General features: G+C 43.0%; 1 protein-coding gene across 1 annotated transcript in view; it reads left to right on the forward strand.

Moving 5' to 3' along the window:
* Window positions 1–24,532, forward strand: part of plcl5 (phospholipase C like 5) — a 175,983-nt gene that overhangs the window by 128,043 nt on the left and 23,408 nt on the right. The window contains exons 3-4 of the mRNA XM_033971399.2: window positions 2,762–2,965; window positions 10,881–10,956. Of these exons, the coding sequence (XP_033827290.2) occupies window positions 2,762–2,965; window positions 10,881–10,956 (280 nt within the window). The remainder of the gene's footprint in view (window positions 1–2,761; window positions 2,966–10,880; window positions 10,957–24,532) is intronic.

Genomic DNA, 24,532 nt, shown 5'->3' on the forward strand with positions numbered 1-24,532 from the left:
TACTCAGATGTGACTTATACTCAGATGTGACTTATACTCCGATGTGACTTATACTCTGGTGTGACTTATACTCTGATGTAACTTATACTCTGGTGTGACTTATACTCTGGTGCAACTTATACTCCGATGTGACTTATACTCCGATGTGACTTATACTCCGATGTGACTTATACTCCGATGTGACTTATACTCCGGTGTGACTTATACTCTGGGTTGACTTATACTCTGGGTTGACTTATACTCCGATGTGACTTATACTCTGATGTGACTTATACTCCGATGTGACTTATACTCAGATGTGACTTATACTCAGATGTGACTTATACTCCGATGTGACTTATACTCTGGTGTGACTTATACTCTGATGTAACTTATACTCTGGTGTGACTTATACTCCGATGTGACTTATACTCTGGTGTGACTTATACTCCGATGTGACTTATACTCCGATGTGACTTATACTCAGATGTGACTTATACTCCGATGTGACTTATACTCAGATGTGACTTATACTCCGATGTGACTTATACTCTGGTGTGACTTATACTCCGGTGCGACTTATACTCTGATGTAACTTATACTCTGGTGTGACTTATACTCCGGTGTGACTTATACTCCGGTGTGACTTATACTCAGGTGTGACTTATACTCCGATGTGACTTATACTCCGGTGTGACTTATACTCAGATGTGACTTATACTCCGGTGTGACTTATACTCTGGTGTGACTTATACTCTGATGTAACTTATACTCTGGTGTGACTTATACTCTGGTGCAACTTATACTCCGATGTGACTTATACTCCGATGTGACTTATACTCCGATGTGACTTATACTCCGATGTGACTTATACTCCGGTGTGACTTATACTCTGGGTTGACTTATACTCTGGGTTGACTTATACTCCGATGTGACTTATACTCTGATGTGACTTATACTCCGATGTGACTTATACTCAGATGTGACTTATACTCAGATGTGACTTATACTCCGATGTGACTTATACTCTGGTGTGACTTATACTCCGATGTAACTTATACTCTGGTGTGACTTATACTCCGATGTGACTTATACTCTGGTGTGACTTATACTCCGATGTGACTTATACTCCGATGTGACTTATACTCAGATGTGACTTATACTCCGATGTGACTTATACTCTGGTGTGACTTATACAGTAGTTCATTCTCAACAGTTCGCAGTGGTTCAAAGTTATTCCACACTTACCTTACGCCTTCTGAGCATCCTAATTACTCACCGGGATGAGTTTATAATGACTTTTCACAGTTTTCAGAGATCAGAGCGGCGTTTGATCGTCCTGCTAAAGCTAACAGCACCTAACATGCTAACCGAATACTTCCTGGTGCTTAGATAAATAAACGCTTTACAATTAGATGCAGACAGTACACAGTGGACTTATTTTGACCTAAAGAGCTGCTTGTACAATATATCTGTACAAATCTGGCTCAAATATGTGGAAAGAATCAAGTAAATGGCCTTTAAACATCTTATAGTCACAGACAGATCATAATCAGCTCTAGACACTGGTAATCTGACTTGTTTAATCAACTGCATTTTGTCTGAGTGAATGACAGCAACAGTGACGCACTTTTGTCCACTCTATCTGCTGTATACATCTTAATGAGGAAGTCCTTGAGCTGAGTATCACATGTTACACACGACTCAGGCCCAGTGTAATGATTTTCTATTGTATAACTCAAATGCATTCACCTGATTGAAGAATTCAGTTCCTAAGTAGCCATTTAACTTTCTATTTTATTACAGAAAAAAGCATCTTCAAATAACAATTCAAGATAAACCTCTATAATATCAGGTCTACCATCTCTCACTGCTGCAACTACTGCTGCTCTGAAGGTTTACGTACAGATGGGGCTGTGCAATTTATTATTTTTTATGGATTCAAAATAAAAATAAAATCATCTTATAAGCCTCAGTGGATGATGATATATGATGATGATATATAATAAGTCTGAATTTAACATCCATCAATCTATCCATCCATTTTCTTCCGCTAATCCGGGGCTGAGTCACGGGGGCAGTCTAAACAGGGACTCCTAGATTTATCTCATCCCAGATACTTCCTGGGACAACAAGGTATTCCCAGTCAAGAGACATAGTCCCTCTTCCATTGAGACATGCCCGGAGCACGTCCCCAGGCAGGGGCCCAGGAGGCTCCTCTCCACGTGGACGAGCAGTGTCTCTACTCCAAGCTCCTCCCATAATCTGAATCTGCATTTAATAAATTTATTAATTTAATCAAATTCCAACTCGCAGCCAGCAATGAACTCCATCGATAACACTGCCTGACACCCACACAAAAAAACTTTTATTTTCTTTTTATGATAATTGGTCTACCCTTGCTCTGCAGATAAAAGGTGCACTATGTAACTTTTCTCGCCAAAGGTCTGTTGTATCCTTGTCTCTTTTATCTGTGTTTGATCTGTGGAGCGGTGTCCCAGCTCACAGTAACAATGCAGGTTATTCTAAGATTTTAGCCTGAAGAATAACTGTAACTGAATAAATCCAGTGTCATTCTGTAATTTCCATTTTTCTGTTATCATGTTGAGGACTCCCTCGCAATCCAGACAACAAATCTCCAGGGGCTAACCTTCTAAATAAATAAATAAATGCTGTTTAACATTTCAGGCAAAACAATAACATAGCTTAGTGTTTTTTTTTGTTTTTTTTTTAAGTATCAGGCAACCAAAAATAACCTATTGTTGGTTCTTTTTTTCTCCAGAATGCCATGGTGTCATTCAAAGAGCTGTGTGGCCTGACCCCTGCTGCCAACATGAAGCAGTGCATCCTGACCGTGTCCACGTGGCTCATGAACAGTGAGCGCTCTCTGAAGGTGACAGTGGACCTGAGCGGGCCCTATCCCGCAATGGAGGCTCAGGGGCCAGTGCCCGAGCTGCTACGCAAGGTCCTCAATGCCTACGACATGGTAAGTCCCATAGACACGCTGCTACTGCTACTACTACTGCTACTACCACTCTTATTGTAACTACTACTGCTACTACTACTATTATCCTCAATGCCAACCACATGGTAAGTCACAGAGACATGCTGCTACCGCTACTACTCCTGCTACTACAACTATTACAACTATTACTGTACCGGCTACTTCTGCTACTATTATCCTCAATGCCTACGATATGGTAAGTCCCATAGACCCGCTACTACTGCTACTACCACTCCTACTGTAACTGCTACTTCTACTACTATTTTCCTCAATAACTACGATATGGTAAGACACATAGACACTGCCGCTACTGCTTAGAACTACTACTGCTTCTACTGCAATGCCTCAATGCCTATGACATGTCACATAGACACTGCTGCTACTATTGCTACTGCTGCAGTACTGCTACTTTTTTCTGTAACGACAATTTCTACTACTATTATCCTCAATGCCTTTAACATGGTAAGTCACATACACTTTTACTACTGTTTATAATGGCTGCTGCAACTACTACTACTAAAGCTACTACTACCGATACTACTACAACTACTACTATTGACCTCAAGGTCTGCAACATACACACATACACTACTGTGACATACACTACTGTTAACAATTACTGCTACTGCTACTATTTGTACTACAGCATGGTAAGACACACACTACTACAACTAATGCTAATATGTACTACTGCTAACTAGCGTTACTAATACTGCTACTACAGCTGTCACTACAACTGCTCCTACTACTATCGGTACTACTACTACTACTACTACTACAACTATTGATTGTCATAATAGTGAAAGTTACACTGTTGTGACTACAAGTACTAAAACTGTTACTATTACCACTATGAATACTTGTACCACTGCTTTATAACATTGCTTAAAGTTCACAAAAGTAAATTTTGCGTAATATAGGACTGATCACACGTAATATTTACACAGGCAAGTTGGGCGAAGTGTCTTGCCCGAGGACACGATGAAAGTATGCGCTCATCGTAACTCGTGACTTTTCTACACTATGCTTACTGCCTCACTACACTGGTCTGCTCTGACAAAGCACTGTTGTCCCGCACTGGTAAAACAAGCATTCTGGCTCCATCGCACCATAGAAACCTCCAAAAAATGCCCCGAATTCTCTGAGAATAGAACTGAACTCTGGGTAAAGTGTTTCTCGTTGATCTTTGTCCTGAGGCGTGGGCGCCCTGTCAGCTGACTGTTTTGGTTTCCTCCCACTCCTTGCCCTCTTGGCTCGCTGCCCATTACAAAACAGGCGTCCCAGTGTTGAGTGGCTGTGTTAGAGAGCTGTGCATTGTATAGAAAAGTGTGACCCAGCCAGGCCACCGTAGGAGCGGCCTGTCCTCACTCACCCCCTGTCTGTGAGTTCATTCACCTCTGCCATGAAACTGCGGACTGGGCGATTTGAACAGGCACATTAAACTTACAACCATCGACTGTGTAAAGAAGTGAACTAAGTGAGTGTGACGGCACCCGTAGTGTTCAGCTCAAGTCAAATGAAGCCGAGTTGTATATTTGGAATTCTGACCACGAGTATCATAGCAACCAAAGAGCCAATCCAGAGTGAGGCTGTTGAAGGTTACGCCCCTTCCACATTGCTGGTTTAGCAGGGAGTGGGTGCTTAGCAATCCCGTCAATCAAACCTGTTTGACCTAAATGCTAGCTGATTTGTCTGTTATTAATGTTCATATCTTGATTTACGGACACCATCGCAAAATAAAAACACCAGGATCATGTAGAGCGGGCTAATACAAACATTTTAAGACCAAAATGACGAATCTGACAGCAGCAGTTACACAAGGAGGTGCCACAGTGTTTCAGTAGAAAGTGAATTGCAGCCAGAGTCGATGGAGCCAGAAGTGCGCCCATGCTCACTTCCTATTTAGACCGCAGCAGCTAGCAGGTTAGCTATGTCCATTTATATATAGAGTCTCTGCTTACAACATGATGTGGTCAAAGCAACAAAACATTTAAAACATACATCTACTTAAAGAGTCTGCAACCTGCTTGTCTGTGCTGAATCTTCCACAATAGGGCGTTAAATGTATCCATGGAGACGAGCAGGTGCAGGTGATGCCATCAGGCTGAGTTACAGGTTAGATGTGTAGAGAAGTAACCCAGTAAGATATTTTTGACAAAGTGAAACATATGTACAACTGAATGAATGTGAGATGGAGAAGTTTAATGTCATACAGTGGAACGTTACAGGCAAAGCAATAACATCTTCATGGAGACAAGCTGGTGATGGACCACCACCAGAAAACACTATTGATGTGAAATATAGTATCTAAGCGGAATCAGTATGTAGTGAAAATATATGCTTACTACTTTATTATGTTGATCTGTTATAGAATTAAAAAGGGAAAAACAGCAAAAGAAATCTGTGTCTTTTTCACAATCATAGACTGTATATATAAATGGACAGAGCTAACCTGCTAGCCGAAGCGTCTCAAATAGGAAGTGATCATGGATGCACTTCCGGCTCCATCGACTCTGACTCCGATTCACTTTCTATTGAAAAACTGTGGCCCCTCTCTCTGTAACTGCTGTTGTCAGACTCATCATTTTCGTCTTAAAATGTTCATATTAACCCGCTCTACATGATCCTGGTGTTTTTATTTCACTATTGTGTCCATAAATCAAGATTTGAACCTTAGCATTAGCAACAGGTTTGACTGACACCATTGCTAAGCGCCTGCTACTTGGTAAACCAGTAATACAAATGGGAAGGGGCATTACCTTCAACAGCCTCGCTCCAGATTGGCTCTTTGGTTGCTATGATACTCGTGGTCAGAATTCCAAATATGGAACTCTGCTCCAAATTCGCCTCGTTGAGCTTCATTCGACGGGAGCCAAACGCTATAAGTGACGTCACACTCACTTAGTCCACTTCTTTATTCAGTCTATGATCACAAACACAAATATTTAAAAGTGATATGTTGTTATCGCTCCCGTAATTTGTTTTTAAGAATAACATTTTGATTTAGTCACAGGCCCGGAGTCATTTGTGTGACAACTGCAGCAGTTTTCATTGAAGTGACAGTGATGAGGACAGACAGGACAAGTCCATGTACATTGTTTAAACAGAAATGTGGAAACAGAGGGAGGACAGGAGGATGAGGGAGGGGGAGGAGAGAGGGAGAGAGAGAGAAAGACAGACATGGAGAGAGAGAACAGGAGTGTGGGACTGAGTGAAAGAGAGAGTGGGTAAATGTTGACTTTGTAGAACTTTTCAAACAAGTGCAGTGCCGCTTTTACCAGCTACAATACGATTCTTTCCAAAATAAATGATGTATTTTCACCTCTCTCTCTCTCTGAACACAGCCTTCAGCATTCTGCTCTGGTCCCACTATAGATAACCTTTTGTTTTGGGTTCATTTATCTTTCTGTTTAAAGAGAGTGAGCACTGGGCTAAAGGGATTCAAATATAAAGTCCAGAATTTTCTCAAACTTATATTTCAAATCCAAATTCAACTTTTTAGAGCAGTAAGACTTTTTCAGTTTTCAATTTCTTACCGTAAACACATACTAGAACATATGACAGAAATGCAGTAGAAATGCAGTAACTTCTCTGTGGTGTAGTAGTATCATTATTAAAGGAGGTGGTAGAACTAATATTAAAAGTCCTATATTACATAAAAGTGACTCTTGTGAGCTTTAATCCATGTTATAATGTTGTTACCTTCTCAAAAACATACCTGGAGTTGTGTTTTGTTTGCATCCAGGGACCCATCTCCAGATCTCAAGTCAGGACTATACTTTAGCTGGAGGATTTTATTTGTTGTGCTTGTTTTTGGTTGATGGGAGACACGGGAGCGCTTTGAGGAAACCCACCCAGACACAGAGAGAACATGCAAACTCACACAGAAGGAACATGTCACCACTTATCCACAAGAACTAAAGAATATAGGCCTATGTTAAATATTATTATTGGGACAGTGCAAAATGATTGACATGTTCATTTTTGTTGTAGCAAACACATCCCTCTGGAACACTATTAGACTTATTTTACACAAGCAGCAGGACGGAGCCGGTCTGAAGGTCTGAGAAAAATAAGACGAAATGGGTTGTTTTCATATGTGGAATTCCGATTGCGAGTATCATAGCAACCAAAGAGTAACGCTGTCAATCAAACCTGTTGCTAATGTTATTTAGAACGTGGCGGGTAGCGGGTTAGCTATGTCCATTTATATATACAGTCTATGTTTGTTACACGCTGTTCTATTCCATTTCCTGTCTTGCTAACGAGTCATGCTAACGATGGCTAACAGGAGCGCAAAACTGAATTACCCCGGTGCAGTCGTGGGAGGAGTGCAAAGTCTTATTGCCGGGTTTCAGATGACATCACAACATTCAATAGACGAGTGTTGGTTAATACAGATGGAGGCAGCTAAAATGAATATTGTGAAAATGCAAATCTTTGAAAACTGATGATTTGAATTGATCGCCTTCAACATTTGTGAATTTACGTTTTGGATATTTCATGGTAAAGTGCAATGTGATCAATAGGGGAAACTCTCGTCCCTCATCTGGCGATATGACGACCAAGAGAGAAGCACAGTTTGTTTGTTTTTTTAGCTTTACCCGGGTTAGGCTAAGGATCAATACAGTAAAGATTCTATAGTTTAACACTGAAAAACTCGTAGAATTGACCTTTTAACTCTCACAATTTGATCTGATTTATGGTTGCAGTAAAATCTTCTCTGTAAGTATTGGATTTATTCACATTACACAAAAACTTCACATTTTTCTTTGTGTGACGGCGACTGTAGCTCAGTTAGTTGAGTGTTGGTCGTCTGATCCAAAAGGTTGGCGCCGTGATACCAGCTCCAACAAATAAATGTTGTAGTTGTGTCCTTGGGCAAGACACTTAACCCACCTCGCCCCCAGTGTCTGCGTACACTGGTGTGTGAATGGGGGAGTGGTAAAGTGCTTTGAGTGCCTTGAAGGTGGGCAAGTGCTATATATAAATACCAATGACCATTTACTAATAGATTTTTTTTTTTTTTTTCAAACCAGATAAAAGTTATTTAAAGTTTCAATCTGTAATCTTTTTTGGCTCTAACCCACACAAAAATGTAAAATAATAATGCCTAAGAGGACTTGTTCTATACCTTTCTGGTGTAGTTCTATGGAGATGTTATAACTTCGCCTGGAATATCCCACGTCCGGCATTAAACGAGTCTATCTCCATGGAGACAAGCGGGTCAGATCTGTGGAAGAAACCCCTGTCACTTTTTCCCACATGTATTTTTGACACTTGCAATCGATTAATGCAATATAGATATGTTGAACGCCAAATTGCAGAACTTTTTAGCAATAGTAACATCATCTCCATGGGGGCAAAAGTTCCACAATGCAGCTTTAAAACAGGTCCGTACGCTCACATGAATCCCCTTCGTTTGTCCTTGTACAAAATGATTGCTTGCAGTTTTGTGTTGACTCTGCTGCTATCTGTTCTATCTGTTTGTTTGGGCCTCTCAAGGACGCAGTGGCTGGAGAAGTGCTTTTTTCTGCTGTCCTCTTACACTCACACAGCTCTATGGACCATGCATTTTAATTGGAAAGCATCTGTCTTGGGATCTGTGATTGGGATCTCATGGAAAATAACTGAATGTGTTTACAGTGCAGAGGGCTAAATGGCTGTAGGATTAGATTAGACTGTATGCAGAGTATGTAAATATGTGAGATGAAGACAAACTGCAGATCTGGCATTACATATACTGTGAAAGAAGTATTAGTTTGATCTCCACTTTCATCTATATGCAGTAGTTGTGTCCATGGGCAAGACACGTAACCCACTTTGCCCCAGAGTAAACTGAGAGACATAAAAGCACTATATAAACAGATAGGTTAGACTACTGTAACGTCCTGCTCACTGGCCTCTCCAAACGAGCCTTAACACAGCTGCAGTACATCCAGAATGCTACTGCTCAGTTCCTGACTAGAACCAGGAAGTACTTCACACATGTGTCCTGTGCTCAGGTCTCTGGCTCCTGTGGCTCAGAGAATAGACTTTAAAGCAGCTCTGCTTGTGACAAATCTCTCCATGGACCAGCACCAAAGAACATCTCCCACATGTTAGAGCCACAGGAACCATCTCACACTCTGAGGACTTCAGGGACCGGCCTCCTGCTGGTGCCCAGAGTCAGGACTAAACATGGACTTAAGAAGGACTAAAGCAGAAATAAACCAGGACTAAACATGGTGAATCAGCATTGCCTCTACTTTGACAATGTTTAAATCCAGGCTCCAAACGGTTCTGTTTTGCTGTGCATATGACTGAAAGGTTTTTATTTATTAATCTTCTCTTTTAATGTTATTTTTATGATGATTATTTATGTTTTGATTTCTTGTATTCTGATTTTAATGTCCTTCTTATTCTCTAAAGCACTCTGAATTACTTTATGTAGAAATTGTTCTATACAAATACACTTGCCTTATCTATAAATGTGACATGTATAGTATAATAGAGTACTTATACAATTAAAATACAGGTTAAGTTACACTCTAGTTCCTGTAGAGAAGTCTGTCTCTGTATTTGACCCATCCGTCAGTGCTGCTGGGGCACTTTCAGGAGCAGTGTGGACCATGTCTTCTTCATGTGAAGTGAAAGTGCCACTACTACAGTTTTGTGCAGCAAAATAAATGTTTGTGTTATTTGTGAGTTCACAGTCTCCCAAGAAACTATGTTTAATCTCCTAAGAATCCATGTTGAATCAGTCCTGCTGCTGCGTTTAGTCCAGAGCCACAGATGGGTCTGACCCAGTCCAGCAGTCACACAGTGCTTGAGCGCCCAGGCGAAGTCAAACTCCAACACAAGTATATAGATATATGTGTAAATAGACTGGCTTCATTTGAACAGAAATGTTTTTATAAACTGAGCACAGAAAAACAGTGGGACAGATGTGTGGCCTCAGATCTGCTGTGATGCTTCAGTCCATCTTCTCCCATAGACTGACACTATAATAACCTCAAGTCAGCGCTGTAACCTGTGGTTACGAAGGTTACGAAGTACAAGTAGTAAAGTTTTTAGGTATCTGTATTTTACTTAAGTACATTTTACAGTGGATACTTTTTTCTTTTGCTTCACTACATTTGAGAGCAGTATCTGTACTTTCTACTCCACTACATGTTTGAACTGGACTGAAAAGTGAAAAGTACTTTTCATATGATTTGAGGAGTTATTTTTTACCATGTTTATGGAAACATCCTGATTGAATATTTTTAGTTCAAGCTTCGGCTTTGAGCAAAAAGAAATACACATTTTGAGTCAATATCACTACATTTACACTTTAACAAATTAACAACACATGAGTGAAATATAAAACACAATCTGGAGTTGTGTTTTGTTTCATTCACACGTTTCACTCACAAACCCTGCATATTAAGGCTGAATTTTTCTCTTAGAAAAACACTCTGTTCCACCTTGTGATGTCATGTGGTAATACATGAAGTTCTCCACTGTGTTTTTAAACTCCATACACATCCACTAGAATCATTTGGATGATTTCAGCCCAGGAACTGCCCATTTCTACTGAACTAAAGATAAAAGGTAACCATTAACCTGAAAACTATCACTTCATGACATCACGAGGTGGAACAGAGCATTTTGAGGTTTTGAGATGTAGACAGACTAATAATAAAGTGTTACTCAAACATGTGTGAATGAAACAAAACACAGCTCCAGGTGTGTTTTCATGAGGTAAAAGCATTATAACATGATTTAAACCTCACAAGAGTCAGTTTTGCGTAACATAGGTCCTTTAAGAAACAAAATTGAGTACATCCACCATTGGCTGTAATAACCTTGACTCAGGGCTGTGTAGTTGTGTTGGTTCTGTGTTGTGTTCACATTTTGCTTTTTGTGTGTGCAGATGATCCAGACCAGCAGGACCCTGATTGAGTCTGCAGACCTGGTCTACTCCAAACTCACACAAGCACAACGCGCAGGTAAGTTCCCAATACATTTAAACCACAGACTGTATAAAGAAGTGGGCTAAGTGAGTGTGACGTCACCCATAGCGTTCGGCTCCAGTCAAATGAAGCTCGTCGAGGCTAAAGCAGTTATAGGGGTGAATTTGGAGCCGAGTTTCATATTTGGAATTCCAATGAGTATCATAGCAACTGAAGAAAATCCAGGTTAATAGTGGGTTAATACGAACATTTTAAGACCAAAATGACACGAGTCTGACAGCAGCAGTTACAGAGAGAGGGGCCACAGTTTTCCAATAGAAGGTGAATTGGAGCCAGAGTCAATGTAGCCAGAAACGTGTCCATGATCACTTCCTATTTGGAACGCAGTGACTAGCAGGTTAGCTATGTCCATTTATATATACAGTCTACGGTTATTTGCAAAAACAACTTGGCACATAGAAAGACATTCACTTTGTTCCTGTAAACAAGAATCAAAGTCCACGAATAATCTTTGAATCACTGAAGCGTGTTTCCTAATGAAGTCCAACTACGAAACACTTGTAATCATCGGTAAATTGACGAAATGCCACATCGTCTCGGCCTGGTCGTCAAAAAGCACCTACTCCCGCTAACTCTCCTCTAATGACAGCAGCTCTTGATTCAGCCAATGGAGCCAGCTTTGGTCTGTGAGAATCCTGCTAACAAAACTGGCAACGCACGTGGAAATGAAAAGGTTTGAAATAGATTGTGCGTACTGAGTGGTTGGCAACGTGATTACAGTATATGAAATGGGACTGGGATCTGATCGGTGACTTTATACCATTTCGCAGAGTTGTTACATGGGATGGTGACTGTGGGTGGGGATATGGGGTAGGTGAAAACATATTTTCTCAGCACTCAAGTCTCAAAACCAACACATTACAGGATCATTTTCAGACCAAGGTTTAGTTTGTGTTCATACTATTACAGGATTACTCAAAATTGACTCTTGTGAGTTTTAAATCATGTTATAATGTTGTTACCTCCTCAAAAACAGACCTGGAGTTGTGTTTTCTTTCATTCACACATGTTTCAGTAACACTTTATTATTAGTCTGTTTACATCTCCAAACCTCAAAATGCTCTGTTCCACCTTGTGATGTCATGAAGTGGTAATTTTCAAGTTAACAGCTGCCATTTAACTTTTGTTTAGTGGCAATAGGGCAGTTCCAGGGCTGAAATCATCGAAATGATTCTAGTGTAGGAGAAGCACTTCCTGTATTACCACATGATGACATCACAAGGTGGAACAGAGTGTTTTTCTTTTGAGAGAAGAACGCCTAAATATGCAGGGTGATATGGCAACTTAAGGTTTCTAGATACAACATTTTTGGTCATTCCCTTTGTTATAAAAAATGATTTTGGCTTTTAGATTCAATATAGTCCAGATAATATTTACACTTACCAGAAAATAGTTATAAGTATTTTAATATTATCAGTTACTAGTCTATTTTTTGGCTAAACTGTTGCAGCCTTTGTGTGAACTCTCTGGAATAACAGATCACTTTAGTTACCTCTTAAGGCAAATATTAAGCTTCTTGGTTTATTAAATTCTGATAACATAATTTGTGAGGTGTGCAAATCTACTCTGGGGAGTCTGGACCACCAATGGCAAAACAAATAAACCAAACTCCTGTATTACATTTAAAACACAGCCTTGTAAAGCCTCATTGTGTCCTGCAGGGTCTGGTAATTGGGTTATTAAGTGACTGTACATTCTGGTAAATGACCTTTAGCATCTATAGACTCAGTTACAGCTACAGTTACACGCCCGGTAGAAATCAGATAGAATAGACCTAGACAAATCCCATAACACAATAATAAGGTTTGATTTGAATGTGTGTTGAAAAATCAGATTATCAAAAGAGATTTTTAGAGTAACTGTTATATTTGGAACTAGACAAAGTTTTCAATTCAGTTCAAAAAGTTTATTTGTATAGCACATTTAAGACAACTTCAGCTGACCAAAGTGCGTCACATAAAAGTCCACAAAAAAACAAAAAAACAAAACAAAAAAACAAATACGCAATACATAGGAAAAGTGCAATAAAACACCAAGATATCCTGTCTAGTTTTAAATGCCAGGGAGAAGGGGTGGGTTTTCAGTCTAGTAGAGTGGAGTATAGGGCTGCAGTAACTCCCTCAAATAAAGAGGACCCATAGAGCGCACACAGGACCCATAGAGCGCACACAGGACCCATAGAGCACACATATTTAAACATAATCAAGAACATAGAGCACCAATTTAAAATATTTCTTTTTATCTTTTACATTTTTTCTCTTCCATATTAATTTGCCCTTTTTGTACCCTTTTTGTGTAAGAAAGAAATCAGATTATGTTTCAATAATCTTATAACTGAAGAAATGGGATAATGGTCAGAACTTTGGTGTGCACATAAACAGAGCCAGTGTTGTGCTAATGATGGACAGTCATATAGATTTGTTAGGGAAAATACTGCCTTAAGTGAAATGAGTGTGTTGGAGCAGACGTCCTGGCAGCACTTCCTGTTTATGTTAAAATGCACTTAAATAAACCATTAAATACACCATTAAATGCAGCATTAAACAGAGCCAATGATCAAAGTGTAAAACCCACTGACCATGAAAAGAGAGATGACGTCATCTGCTCCCGACGCCACAGTCCCCCAGGCCCTAGAGTCCATTTAGACCTGCCACATTCTGCGCTCCTACTGCTCTCCTCCTGCTCTACTCCTTCTCTCCTTCTGCTCTCCTCCTTTCTTCCTCCTGCTCTCTTTCTGCTCACCTCCTCCTCCTCTCCTCCTCTCTCTTACTGTCTTTCACCTCTCTATCTGCTCACTCTCCTTCCCTCTCTCTCCATCTCCTCCTCTCTCCCATTCACCTCTCTTTTCTCACTCTCTCCATGCCCTCCTCTCTCTCCCTCTCCCCTCCTTCCTCACTCCCTCCATCTCCTCCTCCCTCTCCTCTCCTCTCCCTCCTCACTCCCCCATCTCTTCTGTCTCGCTCTCTCCCTCTCCCTCCTCAGTCTCTCCATCTCCTCCTCTCTCCCTCTCCTCTCCTTTCCCTCATTCCATGTCCTCCTCTCCCTCTCCTCTCCTCCCCCTCTTCACTCTCTCCATCTCCTCCTCTCCCCTCTTCTTTCCCTCCTCCCTCTTTCCATTTCCTCCCCCTCCTCCCTCCCTCCCTCCCTCCCTCCCTCATCTCCTCCTCTCTCCCTCTCTCTCCTCCCCCTCCTCCCTTCCTCCATCTCCTCCTCTCTCCCTCTCTCCTCCTTCCCTCCATCTCCTCCTCTCTCCCTCTCTCCTCCCTCCCTCCATCTCCTCTCCTCCCCCTCCTCCCCCCCTCCATCTCCTCCTCTCTCCATCTCCTCTCCTCCCCCTCCTCCCTCCCTTCATCTCCTCCTCTCTCCCGCTCTCCTCCCCCTCCTCCCTCCATCTCCTCCTCTCTCCCTCTCTCCTCCTTCCCTCCACCTCCTCCTCTCTCCCTCTCTCCTCCTTCCCTCCATCTCCTCCTCTCTCCCTCTCTCCTCCCTCCCTCCATCTCCTCTCCTCCCCCTCCTCCCACCCTCCATCTCCTCCTCTCTCCATCTCCTCTCCTCCCCCTCCTCCCTCCCTTCATCTCCTCCTCTCTCCCGCTCTCCTCCCCCTCCTCCCTCCATCTCCTCCTCTCTCCCGCTCTCCTCTCCTCCCCCTCCTCCCTCCATCTCCTCCTCTCTCCCGCTCTCCTCTCCTCCCCCTCCTCCCTCCATCTCCTCCTCTCTCCCGCTCTCCTCTCCTCCCCCTCCTCCCTCCATCTCCTCCTCTCTCCCGCTCTCCTCTCCTCCCCCTCCTCCCTCCATCTCCTCCTCTCTCCCGCTCTCCTCTCCTCCCCCTCCTCCCTCCATCTCCTCCTCTCCCGCTCTCCTCTCCTCCCCCTCCTCCCTCCATCTCCTCCTCTCTCTTGCTCTAAGTGGAATCAGAGCTGAACAGTTTCACAAAACATTTTTGTAAAACAGTGAATGCCTTTTGTCTGAACTAAAACACTATAATACAAAAACGTGCTTTGTTTAGTGCAGGCTGAACACACTTGAGTCTGAGGTACCTGTTTTGAGTCCGTTCTCGTTAAAAACATGCGTTGTATTGATCTGCGCGCTCTGTATACCCACATAAATGGTGTATTATGTAAGAACAATGGCGTCTCCTCTCCTGGGGCCTCAGCTGCATGCCAAACATAGTCTTTCTCCACTGCTCCCGCCCTGTGTCCCCCGTGTCAGAGCTAACACAACAGAACACACAAACCACTGCTAGCCAAGTGCTCGCGCTTGCTTTGCGGCATCCGGCTTCGGTTAGGCTAGTTATGGCGGACGGGATCGAAACGATACTTGGAATATCTTCACACAATGCAGAAAAGAGCCTTAGTTAAACTGACTTAAACGCTGACTATATTTTGAAATACCTGAAAATTTGATCAGCTTTTGAGGCACTTAATAATCCGAAATCAGGAAATGTGTGTTACCATCCTAGTTGCCGTTTGTATTACAGTGATGGCCAACTCAGTGCTTATAAACTCATCACCGTGAATAATGACTTTTCCGATGCAAAGTCCGCCATTTGCTTGTCTCCACATAGATGTTGTTTATTTCTTTGCCCAGAAAGTTCCACACTATGGCATTAAACATATCTGCATCCACTGGAGATGAGCTTTTGACGCAATCAGGGCAAGTTACTGGTTAGATCTGCGAAGAGGCGAGCCGGCGAACAGGAAATAGACATGTTTTGAAGGTATGTTTTAGCATCAGCAAAAGCATTAGCAACGATGAAATACAATCAAAGCAGACCAGTTTAATGCCATACTGGAACATTTCGAGCAAAGCAACATACAGGTTAAAGCAGGTAGTGGACCACAACAGACTGAATGACCAGAAAAATGACACAGTGAACCTTTAATTAGAGTGGATACTATATATAAAGCAGGTGGAGGACCCCAACAGACCGAACCACCAGAAAAATGACATAATGCATACTTATACACTTAAATCTTTGATCGAACAATTATGATTTCATAGGGATAAAAATTTGCACTGTTGCCATAGCAATTAGCAATCCATAACAAAATATTTGACCTGTTTAGTGGTGAAAAATCCTCAAAATGGTGTCTATAAACAAGAAGCTGAACTCATGAACCCATCTTTCCTGATTTTGTTTTGTGAACTTTTGAGGTATTTTGAACTTATAATAAACTCTCTGCTTAGAAAGTCATTATGCAAATGTGACCCAGATCAGTGGTTCCAAAAGAGGCACTGAGCTGAGGTGGTGGGACGACTTTGAGTTACCATTTTAAAATGATAACACTGCAATTCAGCTATTTAAACACAGACAAATGAAAATGAGGTCAGACAGCTACTCTGCTTAAAATTACATGTACACAGATATATACTTCACTTTTGGGGGTATGGCATCTTTTTTCTGTCCAGTGGTGTGTCTCGCCTTTGTAGCAAAATCCAAAAATTATTTTCAAAAACAACCCAGTTCTACAGTTGTAAGAAAGTCACATCTCAAGCATTGTAACATGTTTTGAGACCTTAGACTGTATAAACAAGTGGACTAAGTGAGTGTGACGTCACCCATAGTGTTCAGATCCAGTCAAAAGAAGCTCATCGATATATAGTGGTCATTTTGAAGCCAGGTTCCATATTTGGAATTCCAAACGTATCATAGCAACCAAAGAGCCAATCCGGAGCAAGGCTGTTGAAGGTAACGTCCCTTCTCATCCACATCATTGGTTTAGCACAGAGTGGGCGCTTAACAATGCCATCAATCAAACCTGTTGCTAACGCTACCGGGAGCAACCTTGGGGCATCTGATTTGTCTGTTATTAATGGTAATTTCTTGAATAACGGACGAAATAGGAAAATAAAAACACCAGGACCATGTAGAGCGGGTTAATACGAAGATTTTAAAACCAAAATGAGGACGCTCGCTGTAACAGTTACAGAGAGAGGGAACACAGTTTTTCAATAGAAAATGAATTGGAGCCAGAGTCGATGGATTTGGAAGCGCGCCCACGCTCACTTCCTATTTGGAACACCGCAGCGGCTAGCAGGAGAGCTGTGTCCATTTATATAAACAGTCTATGTTGATAATACTAAAAATATACATCACCTCAAGCACCCAAAAATGTTTTGCTACTTGAAATTATTACGTCTAAAAATTTTGGGAATCCCTGACTTACTTTTTATTTTTGTTTTATTTATTTATTTTTCTCCATGACAACCAAAGAAACAAACTGCAGAGATATTGGCCTGTTTACTACATGTACCGACGCTCCCGGCTCACAGCGTTTGAACTTTAGCCTCCAAATGAAGTCGGCTATAACAAATTTAATGAGCTTAATAGCATTACATCAAAACAGCCTCTCACCCCAGCCAACGTTTTAGTGGATTCAATTAGGATAAGATGCTAATTTAAGAGTTCGTTTAAAGGTTGTCAGGCTGCGTATGGTGGGAGAAATTTACTGGCTCCCCCTGAGGATTCTGCTCCTCCTTTCTCTGCTTTTATTGGAAATTTAAAGCTATTTCTGTGCTGGATGAAGTACTCAATTAGTTACTCAAGTAAAAGTACAGATACTACAGGTAAAAAGTTACTCAAGTAAAAGTATCTACTATATCTCTCTCTATCTATCTGTCCGTCCATCTATCTGTCATCTATCTATCTACTCTATCTATCTATCTATCTATCTATCTATCTATCTATCTATCTATCTATCTATCTATCTATCTATCATCCATCTATCCATCCATCTATGTATATATCTATATACTCTGTCTATCCATCCTTATATCTATCTATCTATCTATCTATCTATCTATCTATCTATCTATCTATCTAACCATCCATCTATCAATCCGTCCAATTATCTATGTATATATCTATCTATTCTATCTATCCATCCTTATATCTATCTATCTATCTGTCTGTCCATCCATCTATCAATCCATCCATCTATCACATCCATCTATCTATGTATATATCTATCTACTCTATCTATCCATCCTTGTATCTATCTATCTATCTATCTATCTATCTGTCTGTCTGTCTGTCTATCCATCTATCAATCCATCCATCTATCCCATCCATCTATCTATGTATATATCTATCTACTCTATCTATCCATCCATCTATATGTGTATATATCTATTTACTCTATCTATGTATGCATCTATCTATCCATCTATCCATCCATCTTTCCATCCATCTATCAATCCATCTATCTATGTGTCTATCTGTTTTCTTATAAATTTTGTGTATTTATTTTTGTTTGTTCAAAGCTGAAGCTCTAACGTGAATGTTTCCACGAACATGGTAAAAAATAACCCGTCAAATCAAATGTCCAGTTCAAAAATATAGAGGAGTAGAAAATACAGATACTGCTTTCAAACGTAGTGAAGTAAAAGTAAAAAGTATCCACTGTAAAATCCACTTAAGTAAAGTGCAGATACCTAAAATTCTACTTAAGTACAGTACTTTACTACTTATTCTTGGTTAGCTTCCACCACAGAGCTGTTTACCTCCAAGAATCATTAGAATCATTATCACAGTTCAGTAATTACATGGAGCTAATATGGTAAGTAGAAGAGTAACCATGGTAATTAAAATGCAAGTACTCATGGGAGCTTAACACACCTGTCATTTTACTCTATTTTAGTATCTGAATAATATTAACCCAGTAAACATGGACTTATATGGAAACAGGTCCTAAAATGCAAAATGATAATATTAATAATCAGACATTTTATTTTATAGTTCTTTCTGGACTCTCTACACTTGATGGTGGTAAGTTACTATTACACAGCACATTCATACTAGACAATGGGTGAAGTGTCTTGCCTAAGGACACAACAACAACAACAACAGTATGCACTAGACCCACTAGCGCCCCACTGTGGCTCCTGATATTCCTAGCGGTCTCCCGGCCCTGCTTAGCTTCAGAGGTCAGCAGAGAGTAGGCCTTAGGTTGCCGGGTCACATATGTTGGTCTAATTTCTATGTTGCCCCCCAGTGTTAGCTTTCATGAATGTCATATTTTGATTTTGATTTTGGTCACGCCTCGTCTTCCTCTCAGCACGCTCCTCGTCTTCACCATCTGCTCCGTCTGATCGAGCCTCCTGTCACCTGCTATTAATGCGGAGGAAACACCGGGATAATAATACCTCATCATCGTATACGCGCCTGGTGTTCGCATTATAGAGGAAGAACAGGTGTTTGGGCCCTATGCACGCAGCTATGAGCGGGAAACAGTGGCTCAGAGTCTTTGTCTGCTAAACTCAGGGTTGGCGGTTCGAATCTCGCTCTCGACGTGAACATCGTTGGTTGTGCGGTCTGAGCTGTTTATCCTACAGTTGGAAAATGCTGTTTAAAAATGTGACCATGTACGATACACCTGATTTTATTTTTTTATTTTATTTTAATGTTTATTTGAATAAGGACGGAAACGACAAACATAGATTAACAACTGGACCAATTGTGACCACTTTTGGACAAATGAGGTATTACACCAACTAGTCCCACAGCATGGCATTTAACACATCTATCTAGCATTTATTCAATTACATGTGTTTTTTCCCTTAATATTCTGTACTGTACCGTACGCCCGTGCTTGCCTCTCCACAGATCTGACCTACAACTCGATCATATAAATTTAATGCCATAGAGTAGCCTCAGGTTCATTTGTTCTTCATGTTTTAATTACTGAAAGATTCTTATTGAGTATATATATATCCATCCATCCATTTTCTTCCGCTTATCCGGGGCTGGGTCGCGGGGGCAGCAGTCTAAGCAGGGACTCCCAGACTTCCCTCACCCCGGACACGTCCTCCAGCTCCTCCGGTGGGACCCCAAGGCGTTCCCAGGCCAGCCGAAAGACATAGTCCCTCCAGCGTGTCCTGGGTCTTCCCCGGGGCCTCCTCCCGGTGGGACATGCCCAGAACACCTCCCTAGGGAGGCATCCAGGAGGCATCCTGAGCAGATGCCCGAGCCACCTCAACTGGTTCCTCTCAACGTGTAGGAGCAGCGGCTCTACTCCGAGCTCCTCCCGTGTGACCGAGCTCCTCACCCTATCCCTAAGGGTGCGCCCGGCCACTCTGCAGAGGAAACCCATTTCAGCCGCTTGTATCCGCGACCTTGTCCTTTCGGTCATTACCCAGAGCTCATGACCATAGGTGAGGGTAGGAACGTAGATTGACCGGTAAATCGAGAGCTTCGCCTTCCGGCTCAGCTCCTTCTTTACCACAACGGACCGATACAGCGACCGCATCACTGCAGACGCTGCACCGATCCGCCTGTCAATCTCCCGCTCCATCCTTCCCTCACTCGTGAACAAGACCCCGAGATACTTGAACTCCTCCACTTGGGGCAGAGACTCACCACCCACCCGGAGAGAGCAAACCACCTTTTTCCGGTCGAGAACCATGGCCTCGGATTTGGAGGAGCTGATTCTCATCCCAGCCGCTTCACACTCGGCTGCAAACCGCCCCAGTGCCTGCTGCAGGTCCTGGCTCGAAGAAGCCATCAGGACAACATCATCCGCAAACAGCAGAGATGAAATCCTGTGGTTCCCAAACCAGGCCCCCTCCGGCCCCTGGCTGCACCTAGAAATTCTGTCCATAAATATAATGAACATGCACCGGGAACAGGTCTGACTTACTGCCAGCAATGCGAACACAGCTCCTGCTCCGGTCATACAGGGACCGGACAGCCCTTAGCAAAGAGCCCCGGACCCCATACTCCCGGAGCACCCCCCAAAGGACACCACGAGGGACACGGTCGAATGCCTTCTCCAAATCCACAAAACACATGTGGACTGGTTGGGCATACTCCCATGAGCCCTCAAGGACCCGATGGAGAGTATAGAGTATATATATATATATATATATATATATATATATATATATATATATATATATATATATATACATACATACATACATACATACATACATACATACATACATACATACATACATACATACATACATACATACATACATACATACATACATACATACATACATACATACATACATACATATATATATATATATATATATATGAAAAAACAAGTACGGCTAAACATGTGGGGTCAGAGGGATGTGGGGGATGTGGGGTCAGGGGGATGTGGATTCAGAGGCATGTGGGTCAGACAGATATAGGGTCAGAGGGATGTGGGGGTCAGAGAGATGTAAGGTCAGAGTTACACCTATCCATGAATCTCTACACAGTCCCTTAAGATGGTTTTTGTGAGTTGCTGTGATATTTTAGTCGCACTCACACTTCAAACTGACAGGCATACTTCAAAATGATGCCGAAATTGGCATCTCAAAACCGTCGCCACAAGAACTTGTTAAACCCATTTTGCAACAAAGAAAGTGTGAGTCAGTGTTCTTGGGCCGCTTACGACTTTTTTAGCCAAATTCACTAATGCGGGGCTTTTTCCATAATCTTTTGGCTGACAGCAGAACTCCAGCCTTTCTCTCATCCCCCGTGTTCCTGAGCATCTTGACATTTCATATAGTCAGAAAAATGCCATTGTATTTATCAAAGGTTTAAAATCATCAGCGATGGCCTTTCTCTGATGGCCTGACAAACCAGAAGACAGCCTTATGATTACGTTACAATCTGAACGAGCCGAACACGCGAGCCGCTCTGCCAGACCTCATATTTGCATGGCCTGTTGTGAAATCTGCGTACGAAGGAAGGATCTCGGCCCCAAAGAGCCGTTCTGCAGCTTAAGGTGTAATTTTAGTTTGATAAGCGTTGAAAAGGTGCTATTAGAGGAAAGGCTACGGCGTGATGGAGGGAGAGAGAGACAGACCGGGGCATCTGACTTTAATTTTCTGTCTTAATTTTCTCTGACTCAACCTTTTGCCCTGACAGTTAAAGTGTGGTGTAGATCAGTGCTTCAGACTGTGATGTGGTGAAACGGAGTCGTGCGTTTACTTATTGTTTCAGTCATTGGTGCAGTTTTAGTTCTGACTTAGTCCAAGTTTAATCCTGGTTTAGTACTGTCCTCCCTCTTCTCATTCTCTCCTCCTTCTCTTCTTCCCTTCTACTTCCTCTGTGCTCCCTCCCTCCTCCCCCTGTCCCCCCTCTCTCCCCCCTCCCCCTCCTCTGTCTCTCTCTCTTCCCTATCTCCTCCCCCTCTCCTCCCTCTGTCTTTCCTCTCTCCTCCTTCTCTCCTCCCTCCCACCTCCTCCTGTCCTCCCTCTCTGCCCTCTCTTTCCCCTGGCCTCCCTTTCTCCTCCTCACCCCTCTCTCCTCCCACTCTCCTCTCTGTCCCCTCTCTTCTCTCCCTCTCCTCTCTCTCTCCTCCTTCCTACCTCCCCCTATTGTCCCTCTCTCCCTCTGTATCTCCTCCCTCCCCCTGTAGTCCTTCTCTCTCTCCTCCCTCGCCCTCTCTCCTCCCTCGCCCTCTCTCCTCCCTCCTCCCCTGTTGTCCCTCTCTCCTCCTTACTACCCCTCCCCCTGTTGTCCCTGTCTCCCTCACTCTCTCTCTCCTCCCTACTACCTCCCCCTGTTGTCCCTCTCCTCCCTCTCTCTCTCCTCCCTCCCCCTGTTGTCCTTATCTCCCTCTCCTCCCTTGCTCTCTACCCTCTCTGTCCTCCCCCTCTCCTTCCTCTCTTCCCCTTGTTCTCCCTTTTTGCTCCCTCCCTCTTCCCTCTGTTCTCCCTCTCTAATCCTTCTCTCCTCCTCTCCTCCCTCTCTCTTTCCTCTGCCCCCTCCCTGACTAAACTAGAACCAAACCTGGGCCTAAACGGGGATTAAACCAGGACTAAACCAGAACTAAACCAGAACCAAACGGGAATTAAACCAGGACTAAATAAAGATTCTTCCAAGTCTAAACTAGGACCAAAACCAGGACTAAACCAGGACCAAATCTAGAACTAACCCCAAACCCAGGACTAAACAGGGATTTAAACTGTTCTAAACCAGAACTAGTTTTCAACCAGGTCTAAACTAGAATCAGACCAGGTTAACCCAGTCTCCTCACGTAAATGCCAGAGGAAGTGCTGGTCTGAGGCGGGGCAGAGAGTGGGAGGGCCTCCAGCTTCATTTGGCTCGATTGATGTTGACACTTTGGCCCGATGACAAATCCCTCGATGACAGAAGGGCATCCAGGTTAACTGAGGACACACAACCTCACCACTCAGGACTGGAGTTAAGTCAGAGGGATGTGGGGTCAGGGGGATGTGGGGTCAGAGGAATGTGGGGGATGTGGACTCAGAGGGATGTGGGGTCATAGGGATGTGGGGTCAGAAGGATGGGGGGTCATAGGGATGTGGGGTCAGAAGGATGGGGGGGTCATAGGGATGTGGGGTCAGAAGGATGTGGGGTCATAGGGATGTGGGGTCAGAGGGATGTGGGGTCATAGGGATGTGGGGTCAGAGGGATGTGGGGTCATAGGGATGTGGGGTCAGAGGGATGTGGGGTCAGAAGGATGTGGGGTCAGAGGGATGTGGGGTCAGAGGCAGGACCAGTGTCTTTATACAATAATTAGTATAAACTAGTGGCACTGAGCCAGCCAACAATGCAGTGAGTTGTCGTGTGAGAGAGGACCATGTGAAGCGCTGGATGGATGGAGGACCATGTGAAGCGCTGGATGGATGAAGGACCATGTGAAGCGCTGGATGGATGGAGGATCACGTACAGCCTTGGATGAACTGGAAACATTTGCACATCCGCCTGCAGCGTTGACACAGTGGCTTTAGTGTATTTAATGTCACATTGTACTGTTCAGGCAAACGGCAGCAATGAGGCTGTCCACCATTGTTTTTGTTGTGGTGTTTGTGTTCCGGGTCTTTCTCCTTCTTCTTTTTCTTCTGGATGATGACATAACTACGTCACAGGAGTGGAGTCTCTGATTGGGTGAGGTTCCAGACGCATCAAGGCCAGATTTGCACCTCACTGCCGCTTGAAAACTCACTGCAGAAACACACGACGGCCTAGACACACGTCCACCAGAGACTCAGTGCCCCTGATGCCCTGGTCTGAAGGGAGCCTAGTGTCCACTTTATGGACTGTGGTTCAATCCACATTAAAGTAACAACTTTTAACCTGTGTAGAGTCAGTGCAGAAGATGATAATTATACAATACAGTGGCAAAGTCCATATGAAGTAAAACTGCATGTTTTTATGTTTGAGAGAGGAGCAGTTGTGCCTCTGCCCTCCTCCCTCCCTCCTCTGTCATCCCTCTGTCCTCTCTCTGTTCTCCCTCACTACTCCCTCTCTCTCCCTTCTCTGTATCTTCCCTTTCTCCTCTCCTCTCTCCTCCCTACTGCCTCCTACTCTCCTGTCTCCTATCCTCCCCTCTCATCTGCTCCCTCTCTCCTCTCCTCCCTCTCTCCTCTCCTCCCTCTCTCCTCTCCTCCCTCTTTCCTCTCTCCTCCCTCTCTCCTCTCTCTCCTCTCCTCTCTCCTCTCCTCCTCTCTTTCACTGATGTCCTCTCATTATTGCACCAATCATTCTAATGTGTTCACTGATTGTGACGTGTTGATGAGGACACAGAGTTGTTGGATAATTCCCCTTGGGGGTGATATCCATGCCCTCCCCTATTCCTGTCCT

Source organism: Periophthalmus magnuspinnatus, chromosome 8, assembly GCF_009829125.3.
Source record: "Periophthalmus magnuspinnatus isolate fPerMag1 chromosome 8, fPerMag1.2.pri, whole genome shotgun sequence".
NCBI lineage: Eukaryota > Metazoa > Chordata > Actinopteri > Gobiiformes > Gobiidae > Periophthalmus > Periophthalmus magnuspinnatus.